Below are 18714 nucleotides of genomic sequence, written 5' to 3'. Positions count from 1 at the left end.
AACATCAGTCAGAATTTACTTTCACATACAACTTGTGTAAGAAAAGTTAGTTACTTTCAACTTTTCAATGTTATCTACGCAAATAAGTATGGAAGCTGATCAATGTATACATGTGTTGACGTGATAGTTCAGCTGAAACAAACACAGATTGTTTCCAAAGCTAAGCAGATTCACAAAACTCTTAAAACTTAAGAAGCCTCTTAAGAAAAAAATAAAATAATAAGTTCATAAATCTTCTTAGGCTAGGCATCCCGTCAGTGGGACACCTGTCGTCAACTTCCGGTGAAATTGGTGGGCGAGCAATTCAAATAAATAATCATAAAAGTAAATAAATAAGTTCATAAGAGAGTTTGTAAGTGTAATTCCTCAACAATACCTTAAGATTGAATGATTTTCTTACAAACTTCTCAAATATCTCCTTACAATTCTTGGGGTGGTAAAGTTTTGATTGTATTAAATTGTTCCCCACAAGCCCTTTATCAAATTGATATAGAATACCCTATCCAAAAAAGTAGCCTAATGTTTTTCACATCTTTTGTATATCTTGTTGTATGAGAGTTGTCTATGCAAAATAATGTTTGCAGGCTGTGAAATAATGCTTACACAAGTTGGAATGTTCACATGCTCATTGAAAAGTACTCTGTCAAACAAGAATGGAAACATTCTATTGGGATGTGGTACATTTTTACCATCAGACTGACTCAGACTGACTCATCATTAAATGTTTCAAATAGCCAAACTACATACTAGTTTTAGGGAAATAGGTCAGACTGGGAAGTCCAAGACATCCACATCGGGTGGCATATTGGTTTATAGTCAACTGTAATAGTCTGTTGTATAGCAATACTCAGCATGCAAAGATTAAAGGTGTGTCATTTGTTGAGTTGTCTCTCCAAGATAACACAAATATTTAGATAAACACAGATTATCTCTAAAGGAACATTGGTGATTATAATCTATTTTGCACCTGACCATCATGATCTCTAACATTACAAGTTATTTAATTAAATACAGTGCAATCAGAAATGATTCACACCCCTTCACTTTTTCCACATGTTGTTGTGTTACAGCCTGAATTTAAAATTGATCCCTGGCCTATACACAATACCCCATAATGTCAAAGTGGAATGATGCTTTAGGTATTTTTTTCAAACTAATACAAAATTATAAACTGAAATGTCTTGAGTCAATAAGTATTCAACCACTTTGTTATGGCAAGCCTACATACGTTCAGGAGTAGGCACATCACATAATAAGTTGCATGGACTCACTCTGTGTGCAATAATAGTGGACCCCACACATACAATTGTCTCTACGGTACCTCATTCGAGCAGTGAATTCAAACAGTTACAGAGTTTAATGGCTGTGATAGGAGAAAATTGAGGATGGATCAGCGTCATTGTAGGTACTCCACAATACTAACCTAATTGACAGAGTGAAAAGATAGAAGCCTGTACAGAATAAAAATATTCCAAAACATGCATCCTGTTTGCAATCAGACATTAAAGTAATTCTACAAAAAATGTGTCAAAGCAATAAACTTTTTGTCCTGAATACAAAGTGTTATGTTTGGGGCAAATCCAATACAACACATTACTGTGTACCACTCTCCATATTTTCAAGCGTAGTAGTGGCTGCATCATGTTATGGGTATGCTTGTAATCGTTAAGGACCGGGGAGATTTTTGGGATAAAAAATAAATGGAATGGAGCTAAGCACAGGCAAATCCTAGAGGAAAACTTGGTTCACTCTGCTTTCCACCAGACATTGGGAGATTAATTCACCTTTCAGCAGGACAATAACCTAAAACACAAAGCCAAATCGACAATGGAGTTGCTTACTAAGAAGACAGTGAATGTTGCTGAGTGGCCGAGTTACAGTTTCGACTTGAATCTGCTTGAAAATCTATGGCAAGTCTTGAAAAGGTTGTCTAGCAATGATCAACAACCAATTTAACAGAGCTTAAAGAATTTTGAAAACGTCTCCTTGGCAGAGGGTAGTTTGGCGAGAGGAATGGACGGCTTTGGAGAAAGTGGACGGCTTTGGAGAACCAGTTGACCACCGCCAGGATAGCGGTGTTGACCTCCGATGGGGGAAGACTCATGACGAAATCCAGGGCTATGTGGGACCAGGGACGGTGAGGGACTAGCAGTGGTTGCAGAAGGCCAGCTGAAGCTTGCTGAGGAGTCTTGTTCTGGGCACAGACGGCGACAAACGCGGTGACATCCTGAACCATGGTAGGCCACCAAAAGCATTGTAGCACGAAGGCCAGGGTCTGCCGGGAGCCCAGGTGGCAGGCAAGCCTGGAGGAATGTGCTCACTCCAGGACTGCGGAGTGGACAGCATCGGGCACAAACATCCAGTTATCATGACCCCCAGGGTTCGGCTGGGTTCCCTATGCCCCAGCTGAGTGCCGTCACCAGGCACAAGGTGGGATGGATGGTCTTGGGATCCAAGGTGGTAACCGTGGGGCTATAGCGGCGAGACAGGGCATCCAGCTTGACATTCTTGGACCCTGGGCGGTATGAGAGGGAAAAGTTGAAGCAGGTGAACAGCAGGGCCCATCTCGCCTGCCTGGAGTTGAGGTGCTTGGCAGTGCGGAGACACTCCAGGTTCTTGTGGTTGGTCCATATGATGAACGGTTGTTCCGGACCTTCAGCCAGTGCCTCCATTCCTCCAATGCCGTCTTCACAGCAAGATGCTCTCGATTCCCCACATCTTAGTTCCTCTCCGTGGCACTGAGGCGTTAGGAGAAGGCGGCGCAGGGATGCAGCTTAATTCACTTCTTTGATATAGGGGGCAGCATTTTCACTTTTTGATGAATTGCGTGCCCATAGTGAACTGCCTCCTACTCTGTCCCAGATGCTAATATATGCATAGTATTATTACTATTGGATAGAAAACACTCTGAAGTTTCTAAAACTGTTTGAATGATGTCTGTGAGTATAACAGAACTCATATGTCAGGCAAAAACCTGAGAAAAAATCCAAACAGGAAGTCAGAATTCTGAGACTGGTCGATGTTAAAGTCATCGCCTATTCAATTCCCTGTAATATATGGATCTGTTTGCACTTCCTACGCCTTCCACTAGATGTCAACAGTTAGTAGAACGTGGAATGAAGCCTCTAGTGTGATGTGGGGCCGGATGGGAGCTATTTGAGCGAGCGTTTGGACACGTGTACTACACATGCTAGCAAAAGTAGCTAATTGGACATAAGTAATGGACATTATCGAACAAAAGTGGAACTAGGATTCCTGGCAGTGCATTCTGATGAACATAATCAAAGGTAAGGGAATATTTATGATGTAATTTCGTATTTCTGTTGACTCCAACATGGCGGAGAAATGTTGTTAAATCTGAGCGCCGTGTCAGATTATTGCATGGTGTGCTTTTTACTAAAGTTTTTTTGAAATCTGACATAGCGGTTGCATTAAGAACAAGTGTATCTTTAATTCTGTGTAAAACATGTATCTTTCATCAAAGTGTATGATGAGTATTTCTGTTATTTGACGTGGCTCTCTGTAATTACTCCGGATATTTTGGAGGCATTTCTTTTTTTCTTTTTTTCTTTACATTTTATCCCCTTTTCTCCCCCCTTTTTGTGGTATCCAATCGCTAGTAATTACTATCTTGTCTCATCGCTACAACTCCCGTACGGGCTCGGGAGAGACGAAGGTCGAAAGCCATGCGTCCTCCGAAGCACAACCCAACCAAGCCGCACTGCTTCTTAACACTGCGCGCCTCCAACCCGGAAGCCAGCCGCACCAATGTGTCGGAGGAAACACCGTGCACCTGGCCCCCTTGGTTAGCGCGCACTGCGCCCGGCCCGCCACAGGAGTCGCTGGAGCGCGATGAGACAAGGATATCCCTACCGGCCAAACCCTCCCTAACCCGGACGACGCTAGCCCAATTGTGCGTCGCCCCACGGACCTCCCGGTCGCGGCCGGGCATTTCTGAACATGGCGCCAATGTAAACCGAGATTTGTGGATATAAATATGCACATTATCGAACAAAACATAAATGTATTGTGTAACATGATGTCCTATGAGTGTCATCTGATGAAGATTATCAAAGGTTAGTGATTAATTTTATCTCTATTTCTGCTTTTGTGTGACTATCTTTGGCTGGGAAAAATGGCTGTGTTTTTTGGATTTGGTGGTGATCTAACATAAATATATGTTGTGTTTTCGCTGTAAAACATTTTAAAAATTGGACACGATGGGTTGATTAACAAGATGTTTATCTTTCATTTGCTGTATTGGACTTGTTAATGTGTGAAAGTTACATATTTCTAAAAAATATTTTAGAATTCCGCGCACTGCCTTTTCGGCGGAATGTTGAGGGTGTTCCGCTAGCGGTACCCCTGGGCGAGAAAGGTTAAACTACCAAAGGGACATTAAAAACTCTAACATCTTATGCTTCACGGAGTCATGGCTGAACGACGACAATATCAACATACATCTGGCTGGTTATACGATGTACCGGCAGGATAGAACAGAGGCGTCTGGTAAGACAAGGAGCGGCGGTCTATGTATTTTTGTAAACAACAGCTGGTGCACGATATCTAAGGAAGCCTCGAGCCATTGCTCGCCTGAGGTAGAGTTTCTCATGATAAGCTGCAGAACACATTACCTACTGTTATGATTTTTATGAATAATGACTAAATAATGTATACATTTAACGTAGAACTATAACTAACTGAATTCTACCCTGTTTTTCTATATTGATAAATAATGTTAGTTCATAATAAAGAGGTTATGTAGCATGTACCTAGGAAGAGAGGAATGCATGTGTGTGCCTAAAGAAAACAAAGTGTATCATTAAACTATGTTTGAACCGACCCGGCTATAAATCTGGGGAGATAAAATAGGACAGGGAGAGCCCCTCCAGATTTCCCGTATCTGGAGGGGACTGGAACTGTCAGCTGAGTGGTAATAAACTGTGGTGAGACTCCAGGAGAAAAAGAGAGAATCCAAATATTAGTGTGTATGTATGTGCGTAGGTTAAGAGAATATTATAAAAGGAACGTTTTTGTATATGCACAGCAGAGCTCTCGTAAATAAACTTAGCTGACTATTGTAGACTGGCCTCTGTCTGTTTCATTTCAATAAGAACCTTACAAATTCTTAGTAACAGACAGAGTAGTTTAATTGAAGTTCAGTTTCTGAACATTGAGAACAAACGTCTCTTAACACCTACAGAGAGAGTTCTCATCTATATTCTTGGTAGCTGTTTACATACCACCACAGTCAGAGGCTGGCACTAAGATAGCATTGAATGAGCTGTTTTCCGACATAAGCAAACAAGAAAACGCTCACCCAGAGGCGGCGCTCCTAGTGGCCGGGGACTTTAATGCAGGGAAACTTAAATCAGTTTCACCTAATTTCTATCAACATGTTAAATGTGCAACCAGAGGGAAAACAACTCTGGGACCACCTTTACTCCACACACAGAGATGCATACAAAACTCTCCCTCGCCCTCCATTTGGCAAATCTGATCATAATCATATCCTCCTGATTCCTGCTTACAAGCAAAAAGTAAGGCAGGAAGCACCAGTGACTGGATCAATAAAAAAAGTGGTCAGATGAAGCAGATGCTAAGCTACAGGACTGTTTTGCTAGCACAGACTGGAAAATGTTCAGGGATTCCTCCAATGGCATTGAGGAGTACACGACATCACCACATCACCCAACCAGAAACCATGGATTACAGGCAGCATCCGCACTGAGCTAAAGGCAAGAGCTGCCGCTTTCAAGGAGCGGGACTAACCCTGAAGCTTATAAGAAATCCCACTATGCCCTCCGACGAACCATCAAACAGGCAAAGCGTCAATGCAGGACTAAGATTTGAGTCGTACTACACCGGTTCTGACGCTCATCGGATGTGGCAGGGCCTGCAAACTATTACAGACTACAAAGGGAAGCACAGCCGAGAGCTGCCCAGTGACACGAGCCTACCAGATGAGCTAAACTACTTCTATGCTTGCTTCAAGGCAAATAGCACTGAAACATGCATGAGAGCACCAGCTGTACCAGAAGACTGCGTGATCACGCTCTCCGCAGCCGATGTGGTTAAGACTTTTAGACAGGTCAAAATTCATAAGGCTGCAGGGCCAGATGGATTACTAGGACGTGTACTGTGAGCATAAACTGACCAACTAGCAAGTGTCTTGACTGATATTTTCAACCTCTCCCTGTCCGAGTCTGTAATACCAACATGTTATAAGCAGACCACCATAGTGCCTGTGCCCAAAAACACTAAGGTAACCTGCCTAAATTACTACCGACTCGTAGCACTCACGTCTGTAGCCATGAAGTGCTTTGAAAGGCTTGTCATGACTCACATCAACACCATTATCCCGGGAAACCCTAGACCCACTCAAATTTGCATACCGCCCCAACAGATCCACAGATGATGCAGTCTCTATTGCACTCCACACTGCCCTTTCCCACCTGGACAAAAGGAACACCTATGTGAGAATGCTATTCATTGACTACAACTCAGCGTTAAACACCATAGTGTCCTCAAAGCTCATCAATAAGCTAATGACCCTGGGACTAAACACCTCCCTCTGCAACTGGATCCTGGACTTCCTGACGGGCCACCCCCAGGTGGTAAGAGTAGGTAACAACACATCTGCCACGCTGATCCTCAACACAAGGGCCCCTCAGGGGTGAGTGCTCAGCCCCCTCCTGTACTCCCTTTTCACTTATGACTGCACGGCCCAACACGACTCCAACACCATCCTTAAATTTGCGGATGACACAACAGTGGTAAGCCTCATCACCGACAACAACGAAACAGCCTATAGGGAGGAGGTCAGAGTCCTGGCTGTGTGGTGCCAGAACAACAATCTCTTCCTCAACGTGTCCATGCCAAAGGAGATGATTGTGGACTACGGGAAAAAGAGGGCCGAGCACATCCCCATTCTCATCGACGGGGCTGCAGTGGAGCAGGTTGACAGCTTCAAGTTCCTTGGTGTCCACAACATGACAAACTAACATGGTCCAAGCACACCATGACAGTCATGAAGCAGGCACGACAAAACCTATTCCCCCTCTGGAGACTGAAAAGATTTGGCATGGGTCCTCAGATCCTCAAAAGGTTCTACAGCTGCACCATCGAGAGCATCCTGACTGGTTGCATCACTGCCTGGTATGGCTACTGCTTGGCCTCCGACCGCAAGGCACTATAGAGGGTAGTGCGAACGTCCCAGTACATCACTGGGGCCAAGCTTCCTGCCATCCAGGACCTCTACACCAGGCGGTGTCAGAGGAAGGTCCTAAAAATTGTCAAAGACTCCAGCCACCCTAGTCATAGACTGTTCTCTCTACTACCACACGGCAAGCGGTACCGGAGCGCCAAGTCTAGGTCCAAGAGGATTCTAAACAGCTTCTACCCCCAAGCCATGAGACTCCTGAACATCTTGCCAAATGGCTACACAGACTATTCACATTGGCCCCCTCCCCTCTCCACACCACTGCCACTCTCTGTTGTCATATATGCATAGTTATTAACTCTGTCAATTAACTCTACCTACATGTACATGTACATACTACCTCAACTAATCGGTGCCCCCACACATTAACTCTGTACCGGCACCCTGCTGTATATATTGTTATTTTTTAATTACTTGTTACTTTTATCTCTTATTCTTCTCAGTATTTTTTGAAACTGCACTGTCGTTTAGGGGCTTGTAAGTAAGCATTTTACTGTAAGGTCTACACCTGTTGTTTTCGGCGCATGTGACTAATAACATTTGATTTGATTTGAACGTAACACTCAGATGCAGACTGTCGAAGTAACAATGTTTATAGTAACAACAGGGGGAGGCAAAGACAGGTCAAGGCAGGCAGGGGTCGATAATCCAGAGCAGAGGCCAAGGTACAGGATGGCAGGCAGGCTCAGTGTCAGGGTAGGCAGAAGTCAGTAATCCAGAGGGGTGCAGAGGTACAGATCGGCAGGCAGGCTCAGGGTCCGGGACCGGCAGAGTGGTCAGGCAGGCTGGCTCAGAGTCAGGACAGGCACGGGTCAAAACCGGGAGAACACGAAAAGAGAGACTGGGGAAAAGCAGGAGCAGACACAAAACGCTGGTTGACTCGAGCAGACAAGACGAACTGGCAACAGACAAACAGAAAACACAGGTATAAATACATATGGGGAAGATGGGCGACACCTGGAGGGGGGTGGAGACAATCACAAATACAGGTGGAACAGATCAGGGTGTGACTGTACCGCCCCACTCCCTCTATGGGCGCCACCTGGCGTCCTGCCTGGGTGCATACCTGGGGGTGCCAGCGGTAGAAGTCGGCAATGAGGGATGGTTCCAGGATGTCTCTAGCGGGGACGCAGCACCTCTCCTCAGGGTGTGACAGTAATAATATTCCCCATGAACTAGATGTGACTGGTTATCAGCTGAAACATTGTAATAATATTCACCATGAACTAGATGTGACTGGTTATCAACTGAAACATTGTAATAATATTCACCATGAACTAGATGTGACTGGTTATCAACTGAAACATTGTACTAATATTCACCATGAACTAGATGTGACTGGTTATCAGCTGAAACATTGTAATAATATTCATCATGAACTAGATGTGACTGGTTATCAGCTGAAACATTGTAATAATATTCACCATGAACTAGATGTGACTGGTTATCAACTGAAACATTGTAATAATATTCACCATGAACTAGATGTGACTGGTTATCAACTGAAACATTGTAATAATATTCACCATGAACTAGATGTGACTGGTTATCAGCTGAAACATTGTAATAATATTCACCATGAACTAGATGTGACTGGTTATCAGCTGAAACATTGTAATAATATTCCCTGTTCCTTACTATACTGTATTCGTTTCATTTGATGACCTCAGACATTGTTTACTTAGCTAAACAGTTACATCAATAGAGTAAGCAAGAGCACTAACAGATCTGTGATCTGTGCTCATTGATGGGGACTGGTACATGTGCCGTAAAAGAGCAATGCTTCCCTGCAGGGGAACACTGATACCACACCATCCCAAGAGGAACTAGAAACTCTACTCGAAACTCCATGGGAGTGCCTTTCATTACTTACTTGTTATTGATTATTAAAAGTCCCCAGAGTATTGAGGGGGGGTGGAGACCAGAGTTTTGAACATATTTATGCTGTTCATTTTGAGAAGTCTCTCTGAAATGAAAGGCAGGGGGTACACTCTAACATTGGCATTGCTATATGTACCATCTTGGTAGACAAAACCACAGACTATGTGAAACAACAGGATGGAGCTGTAACTGAGGTGTGCTTAGCAGAAGTGTAACCAGACTAGTAGAGGTGTACCAGGAACTAACATCATCACTCTGTTCATCTGGGGAGAGCAAGGTAGACAGGACGGTAGTCAGGGGACGCTGTAGAAACTCTGATACTGATAGGTTATAATAAGGTGAAACATGGAGCACTTCAAGCCAGCATTTGAAAGTCTGATCGACCAACTGAGAAAAACAGGCAGTTTTTACGTGACCTTCTTTGCTCTTATTCTTTACCATGTTGTGTTTGATGAGCACTTGAAATGCTTATGTAAACACGGTGTTAAACCAGAGGTTACCTATAACCATTGTCAAATCTACATGTGGTTGCCATTTGTGATCTTGATTTTCTTGACTCTCTGGATGGATGTAGAGTTTCAACGAGTCTTGAGAATGACATGCAGATGGAGATGCAGATCTAATTTGTGGGGAAGACTGTGGTCAAGCTTCATTAAGGCATTTGCTATAGGGTCGCTGTGGATTGTGTCTGTGCTCATTGATGGGGACTGGTACGTGTGCATCAAAATATCAGAGCTTCCTTGCAGGAACAACACTAACACCACCCCCTTCCAAAACGAACTAGAAAAGCAACTCGAAACTCGTTTCAAAAGGGATTCCATGGTGAGTACCTTTCATTATTTACTTGTTATTGATTATTAAGTCCCCAGTGTTTTGAAGGGGGGGTGGGGACCAGAGTATTGAGGGGGGTGGAGACCAGCGTATTGAGGGGGGGTGGAGACCAGAGTATTGCGGGGGGGATGGAGACCAGAGTATTGCAGGGGGGTGGAAACCAGAGTATTGCGGGGGGGTGGAAACCAGAGTATTGCGGGGGGGTGGAAACCAGAGTATTGAGGGGGGGGGGGTTGAAACCACATTATTGAGGGGGTGGAAACCAGAGTATTGAGGGTGGGGGGAAACCAGAGTATTGAGGAGGAGGGGGGGGGGGACCAGAGTGTTGTTTGGTCTGAATATTAGATTACCTTTAACATGAAAACACATTTTGTTTCAGGTTATTGGATTGGTACTGGTTCTGGGTCTGCTTGTTGTCAGTTCTATTCTGACTGCAATACCTTGGAGGGATTTCTGTTCTAATTTATGTTGTGGACCTTATGGAATACTGTGTTTCTGTTCTTGTCAATGCTGGGAAAAAACATGTTTAAAGTGTAAAAAGTTTAACCGTAAAATCGAACCTTATCACAGGGAACTATTTGAGGAGAATATCTGGGAAGAGACAGAAATTCTTATTGAAAAAGTCCTAAAGAAAACAGCTCAGGAGTGTGTAGTTCATTATAGTGAAGGAGTACTACCGCGTCTTTCGAATGAAGCCTGTAAAACGATCACCACACAGGGAGAAGGCGGGGCAACCATTACAACCACCACCAAACAGGGAGAAGGCGGGGCAACCACTACAACCACCACCATACAGGGAGGAGGCGGAGCAACTGTCACAACCCCCACCACACAGGGAGGAGGCGGGGCAAGCAGCAGCACCACCCATCCTGAGGTGGAAGATAGAGTGCCTTTAACCTTTGACAACCTTGATTTTGACAAGATATCTGATCTATATTCTCAGATAATCAGCTCTTTGTTCCCTGAAACTCCCAGTTCTGAAGACCCTGAAAACCCCCTAAAGCCCACACAGAGAGACGACGGGGCAGCCCCTCCAAACCCCACCGCACAGGGAGAAGACGGGGCAGCCCCTCCAACACCCACCGCACAGAGAGAAGACGGGGCAACCCCTCCAGCCCCCACCGCACAAGGAGAAGACGGGGCAGTCCCTCCAACCCCCACCGCACAAGGAGAAGACGGGGCAACCCCTCCAACCCCCACCGCACAAGGAGAAGACGGGGCAGCCCCTCCAACCCCCACCGCAAAGGGAGGAGACGGGGAAACCCCTCCAACCCCAACCGCACAGGGAGAAGACGGGGCAGTCCCTCCAACCCCCACCGCACAGGGAGAAGACGGGGCAGCCCCTCCAACCCCCACCGCACCGGGAGGAGACGGGGCAACCCCTCCAACCCCCACCGCACAGGGAGAAGACTTGGCAGCCCCTCCAACCCCCACCGCACAGAGAGAAGACGGGGCAACCCCTCCAACCCCCACCGCACAGGGAGAAGACGGGGCAGCCCCTCCAACCCCCACCGCACAGAGAGAAGACGGGGCAACCCCTCCAACCCCCACCGCACAAGGAGAAGACGGGGCAGCCCCTCCAACCCCCACCACACAGAGAGACGACGGGGCAGGCCCTCCAACCCCCACCACACTGGGAGGAGACGTGGCAGCCCCTCCAACCCCCACCACACATGGAGAAGGCGGGGCAGCCCCTCCAACCCCCACCACACAGGGAGAAGACGGGGCAACCCCTCCAACCCTCACCAGACATGGAGAAGGCGGGGCAGTCCCTCCAACCCCCACCACACAGGGAGATGACGGGGCAGTCCCTCCAACCCCCACCACACAGGGAGAAGACGGGGCAGCCCATCCAACCCCCACCGCACAGGGAGAAGACTGGGCAACCCCTCCAACCCCTACCACGCCGGGACAAGACGGGGCAGTCCCTCCAACCCCCACCGCGCAGGGAGAAGACGGGGCAACCCCTCCAACCCCCACCACACAGGGAGAAGACGGGGCAGCCCCTCCAACCCCCACCGCACAGGGAGAAGACGGGGCAACCCCTCCAACCCCCACCGCACTGGGAGAAGACGGGGCAGCCCCTCCAACCCCCACCGCACAGGGAGAAGACGGGGCACTCCCTCCAACCCCCACCGCACAAGGAGAAGACGGGGCAGTCCCTCCAACCCCCACCGCACAGGGAGAAGACGGGGCAGTCCCTCCAACCCCCACCGCACAGGGAGAAGACGGGGCAGCCCCTCCAACCCCCACCGCACCGGGAGGAGACGGGGCAACCCCTCCAACCCCCACCGCACAGGGAGAAGACGGGGCAACCCCTCCAACCCCCACCACACCGGGAGAAGACGGGGCAGCCCCTCCAACCCCCACCACACAGGGAGAAGACGGGGCAGCCCCTCCAACCCCCACCACACAGGGAGAAGACGGGGCAGCCCCTCCAACCCCCACCACACAGGTAGAAGACGGTACAGCCCCTCCAACCCCCACCACACAGGGAGATGACGGGGCAGTCCCTCCAACCCCCACCATACAGGGAGAAGACGGGGCAGCCCCTCCAACCCCCACCGCACAGGGAGAAGACGGGGCAGTCCCTCCAACCCCCACCATACAGGGAGAAGACGGGGCAGTCCCTCCAACCCCCACCACACAGGTAGATGACGGGGCAGCCCCTCCAACCCCCACCACACAGGGAGGAGACGGGACAGCCCCTCCAACCCCCACCACACAGGGAGAAGACTGGGCAACCCCTCCAACCCCTACCACACCGGGACAAGACGGGGCAGTCCCTCCAACCCCCACCACACAGGGAGAAGACTGGGCAACCCCTCCAACCCCTACCACACAGGGAGAAGACGGGGCAACCCCTCCAACCCCCACCACACAGGGAGAAGACTGGGCAACCCCTCCAACCCCTACCACACCGGGACAAGACGGGGCAGTCCCTCCAACCCCCACCGCGCAGGGAGAAGACGGGGCAACCCCTCCAACCCCCACCACACAGGGAGAAGACGGGGCAGCCCCTCCAACCCACACCACACAGGAAGGAGACAGGCCAACTAGCCAAACATGAGCCTGTTAGACCACAGTGATGGTTGACAGACTGTTCTAAATAATCTTTATTTCTAGCCTATAACCAATGTATCCTTGATTAATACGTACTGTAAGTTTTAATATAACAAGTGAATATTTCTTTCCTTCAGACTAAAATATTTTGTAGGTGTTGCTGTTTCGATTCTGTCTGTATTTCCTTGTAAGTTTATCTATTTGTGCAACTGCAAAAAAAGTATAATGTCTGAGTGCATTAACTGTTGGATGAGGAACTGTGAAATAAAACCTCAAAAAGAGCACAAAAATTATTTGGGAACAAGTGTAGCCTTCATTAATGCATATGTGTAATTATAACCAGTGAATATTATTTCAATCATTGATGCTAAAATTCATATTTTGTTACTGCTGAGTATATTATGTCTTTATGTCTACCTTTAAAGAACAATTAAAACATATATAATAATACTAACAATCTGTATCTCCTCCTGTCTTCAATGTACAACAGCTGTGCTGTTCACTTTGCAGTACTATACATGTTTATGCTGTTCATTACTATTAGAAGTTAGTAGGGGTCTTTTATATTTTCTCAGAAGTACTGAGTTAGGTAGGAGGATTAAGAAATGTTGTACACGGTGATTGACCACACACTCCAGCACAGTAGGTGGCGGCATGCACCGTAAACGTTGGTTTGCGGACCGCCAATACATCATAGAAGAAGATGAAGAACCATGGCTAGAAATGGTAATGTTTCGTGCTGTTGTAGGAAGAAACCACTCCCCCATTTCTGAATCGAAATTAGCTATAACTGGGATAATAATTATTTTGATTTGACAGAATTGGTTGTAGGGAAAACAGTTCTTCAAGGGAAGCGGGTGACAGCTATCATCCCTCAACAAACTGTTACGATCAGTAGGTTTCCTGTAAAGATCAGTGTATAGAACATTATCCTCACACAAGATCAGAAGATCAAGGAAACTGATTTGACGTGTATCAGATTGCATAGTAAATCTCAGGTGCTCAGAACGAGAGTTAAGAAAAGCCTGGAATGTCTAGAGCTGTTTAACATCACCCCTCCATAGAACAAACATATCATCAATGTACCGTTTCCAAATAATGTTGCTAGACAAGAGAACAGTTTTGACATGATTGAGAATTGACTGTTTCTCCATGTAAACCACATGCATATTAGCATAGTTAGGAGCCATAGGGGATCCCATGGCAGTACCCTCCATCAGGATAAATAAATAATTTATAAACATGAAATAGTTGTGTGTGAGTACTATTTCAGCCAATGTTATAATGCATGCACTGGAAGATAGTTCATTAGGGTCACGTTGCAGAAGAAAATGTTCCATGGCTTCAATATCGCCCTCGTGTGGAATGTTTGTGTATAACGACTCAATATCAAAAGTAACTAACAAGTAAGTACTTTCAGGGAGAGGATCAAGAGATTCAATAATATCGATAACTATGCAGGTGTCCTTTACAAAGGAGGGGTGCTGTTCTGCCAGTGGTCTAATAAAATAGTCAACAGTCGATAGAGGGTCCGTTACTGCATCAACGATAAAGGGTCCGTTACTGCATCAATGATAAAGGGTCCGTTACTACATCAATGATAAAGGGTCCGTTACTACATCAATGGTAAAGGGGCCGTTACTGCATCAATGATAAAGGGTCCGTTACTACATCAATGATAAAGGGTCCGTTACTAAATCAATGGTAAAGGGTCCGTTACTGCATCAACGATAAAGGGTCCGTTACTACATCAATGATTAAGGGTCCGTTACTACATCAATGATAAAGGGTCCGTTACTGCATCAATGATAAAGGGTCCGTTACTGCATCAATGATAAAGGGTCCGTTACTACATCAATGATAAAGGGTCCGTTACTACATCAATGATAAAGGGGCCGTTACTGCATCAATGATAAAGGGGCCGTTACTGCATCAATGATAAAGGGGCCGTTACTACATCAATGATAAAGGGGCCGTTACTACATCAATGATAAAGGGGCCGTTACTGCATCAATGATAAAGGGGCCGTTACAGCATCAATGATTAAGACTATGTTACTACATCAATGGTAAAGGGTCCAATACTGAATCAATGATAAAGTGTAACTTACAGCATCAATGATAAAGGGTCCGTTACTGCATCAATGGTAAAGGGTCCGTTACAGCATCAATGATTAAGGGTCCGTTACAGCATCAATGATAAAGGGTCCGTTACTGCATCAATGATGAAGGGTCCGTTACTGCATCAATGGTAAAGGGTCCATTACTACATCAATGGTAAATGGTCCGTTACAGCATCAACGATAAAGGGTCCGTTACAGCATCAATGCCCGCTACAATAGGGCTCCCAGGAGGTTTTGTAACATTCTTGTGTAATTTTGGCAAAGTAGAGAAAGTGTCAATTTTGGGGTGTTGAATTGCCAAAAAAGTGGTGTTCTTTTTTGGTGATTTGACCAGAACTTGAATACCCATCTAGGACAGTAAAGAAAGTGTTCTGAAATTAGGAAGTGGGGTCACTTCTGAGTTTCTTGTAAAAGGTGTTGTCAAGCAGTTGTCTAAATTGTATTGCCTAACATTATTATTTGGAAATGGTAGGGGAGACCGGGGATGGTTGTAACACTTTTCACCTTTTTGTCAGTTTCTCAGAGATTGTTTATGGTAGTGTATTCAAAACTTGATACAAAAAATTGGTGTGGTTATTATATATGTAAATCAAACTGCAAATGCAAAAGGTGTTGTCTTAAATACATGGAGTGAAGTGTTACAATTTACCCCATGGTCTGGCTTAGTTGTAACAGTTCTTAGAGTGAATTGTAACAGAATGAAAAAGTGCATAAATCATGACATGCAGCTAATTATTGTACGCCTTTATTGAGATCATGAGAGCAATATTTCTGTGTTCAACATTTCATTTGGCAGAAATAATAATAAATATAAATAATACATGTTTTATTATTTTCAACTAAAATGTGGTCTTTCTCAACCAAACAACAACTAGGCTGAACTAAACACCTGCACGTTTGTGGTGTGTGTGTGCGTATCTGTATGTATGTGTGTGTGTGTCTGTGACTGAATGTTGGACATGTTAATTTAATCAAAGTCACAGTTGTGACAGTGGTATGGCTGTCCTGGGGTACAGGCTTAGTGGGCCCATAATTTGCATTTCCAGCACTGCACCCAGACCTCCTTGGACTTGGAATTGGTAAAATGCTCCATGCACACAATGCAGAAGTTTCCTCTTTGGAATCTTCTTGTTCAATGTGCTTTGTTTTGGCTCTTTTCTTAAGCAGGACAGTTTTTAGTTTTTTATTCCCTTCTGAGTGCTTGACTTGTTATGCTCTTCCAGTGCCTGCTATCCATCAAAATCACAGTTTTACTCTTCTTCCTACCCCTTGTTGTAGTTTTCCTGGGCCCTGCTATTGGGAAGTGGCATACATCAACTGGGTTGAAATCAGAAGAGTAATCAGGTATTTCCCAGCCACAGCCTGATACATGCGGGGAGGTGCCCTGTGAAGTGGCTGGAGAGGTGGCCTGGAAGGCAGCTGGAGAGGTGGGCTGGGAGGCAGCTGGAGAGGTGGGCTGGGAGGCAGCTGGAGAGGTGGGCTGGGAGGCAGCTGGAGAGGTGGGCTGGGAGGCAGCTGGAGAGGTGGGCTGGATGGTATTTGGAGAGATGGACTGGAAGGTAGTTGGAGGGTTGGCTGGGAGGCATCTGGAAAGGTGGTATGGAAGGCAGCTGGTGAGGTCGGCTGGAAGGTACTTGGAGAGGTGAGGTGGGAGGCATCTGTAAAGGTGGGCTGGATAGCAGGGGCCACAATGGACATAAATCAGCTGTCTTCAGGAGATACTCTGACAACTTCTGCTCCTGCTCATCCATGAAGACCTTATTTCCACTACTGTAGCCTATGTGAGGAAGCTCTCTCGATCCCTTCTCCAGTAGCTTCTTTCTCTCTTTCCAGAATCTGTACAGCGTCACATGATATACGCCATACAACTTCGCAACCGATCTAATTGACTTCCCCTGCTCTGCTACATCATTTGATGCTCTTTTCAAAGTGTGGAGAGGTACTGGATCTTTAATATAAACGCCTTTGCCCCCTTCGGGCTCTACGTAGACTTTGATCTGAAACCATTCTTGTGATTCTTGTGATTTTGCTATCCATTGTAAATGTTTGTAGATCTATGTAGCCAAATTGTATCTATGATCGTATGCTATCCATTCATGGTTTTTATTTGTTCTATTTATATCTGTGGATTAACCAATGATATCAAGCCAAACCTGGCCATGATTACAGACACATATGTGTGTCCTTTGAAACTATATAAACTAGTGACCTGCAGGCAGAACAGTTGAAACTGAAACAGCAGCAAGGCCAGGTGGACTGGGGACAGCAAGGAGTCATCATGCCAGGTAGTTCTGAGCCATGGTCCTAGGGCTCAGGTACTCCAAGAGAGAAAGAAAGAAAGAGAGAAAGAGAGAATTAGAGAGAGCATACTTAAATTCACACAGGACACCGGATAAGAAAGAAGAAATACTCCAGGTATAACAGACTGACCCTAGCCCCCCGACACATAAACTACTGCAGCATAAATACTGGAGGCTGAGACAGGAGGGGTCAGGAGACTCTGTGGCACCATCCGATAATACCCCCGGACAGGGCCAAACAGGCAGGATTTAACCCCACCCACTTTGCCAAAGCACAGCCCCCACACCACCAGAGGGATATCTTCAACCACCAGCTTACCATCCTGAGACAAGGCCGAGTATAGCCCACAAAGATCAACGCCATGGCACAACCTAAGGGGGGCTGTACCCCTGTCGCAGAGATTCCGTGACATATGTCTCCATAGCCAACGTCTCCTCCTGCCAACCTAGACAGGAAGACCACATCAGTGACTCAACCCACTCAAGTGACGCCCCCCTCCTAGGGACGGCTTGGAAGAGCACCAGTAAGCCAGTGACTCAGCCCCTGTAATAGGGTTAGAGGCAGAGAACCCCAGTGGAGAGAGGGGAACCGGCCAGGCAGAGACAGCAAGGGCGGTCCATTGCTCCAGTGCCTTTCCGTTCACCTTCACACTCCTGGGCCAGACTACACTCAATCATAGGACCTACTGAAGAGATGAGTCTTCAATATAGACTTTTAAAGGTTGAGAACGAGTCTGCGTCTCTCACATGGGTAGGCAGACCATTCCATAAAAATGGAGCTCTATAGGAGAAAGCCCTGCCTCCTGCTGTTTGCTAAGAAAATTCTGGGACAATTAGGAGGCCTGCATCTTGTGACCGTAGCGTACGTGTAGGTATGTACGGCAGGACCAAATCAGAAAGATAGGTAGGAGCAAGCCCATGTAATGCTTGTAGGTTAGCAGTAAAACCTTGAAATCAGCCCTTGACTTAACAGGAAGCCAGTGTATGGAAGCGAACAGGTAGATTAGCCTGATCGCTGTGTTCACCACGTCATTTCCGGTCACAACTTGCAGACGTGTTGCTGTGCGTTGTTGCCAACCTTATTTCGCTACCTGACAACTTTACGGTTTTTACTTTTTTTTTGTATTTTTAGATTTACCCTCAAAACCTTTTTTTTCATTCAACTTTTTCACTCCGGACACTTTATCTGGACATGGTTTGTCAGGACCTCCAACAGCCGAAGCTAAGTAGTAACATTAACATGATGCCTTCTAATTACAGTCGCTGTACTCGTAATATACAGGAGAACGATCGCC

General features: G+C 46.2%; 1 protein-coding gene across 1 annotated transcript; it reads left to right on the top strand.

Moving 5' to 3' along the window:
• The first annotated feature begins 9356 nt into the window (after positions 1–9356).
• Positions 9357–13140, top strand: LOC139545946 (nascent polypeptide-associated complex subunit alpha, muscle-specific form-like). The gene is made up of 2 exons (XM_071354216.1): positions 9357–9925; positions 10314–13140. Exons 1-2 carry the CDS (start codon positions 9449–9451, stop codon positions 13002–13004), a joined length of 3168 nt encoding a protein of 1055 aa, XP_071210317.1. The 5' UTR covers positions 9357–9448; the 3' UTR covers positions 13005–13140.
• Positions 13141–18714: the final 5574 nt, after the last annotated feature.

This window comes from Salvelinus alpinus, chromosome 19 (assembly GCF_045679555.1).
Source record: "Salvelinus alpinus chromosome 19, SLU_Salpinus.1, whole genome shotgun sequence".
Classification (NCBI taxonomy): Eukaryota; Metazoa; Chordata; class Actinopteri; order Salmoniformes; family Salmonidae; genus Salvelinus; species Salvelinus alpinus.
This window is presented reverse-complemented; position numbering and strand designations above follow the sequence as displayed.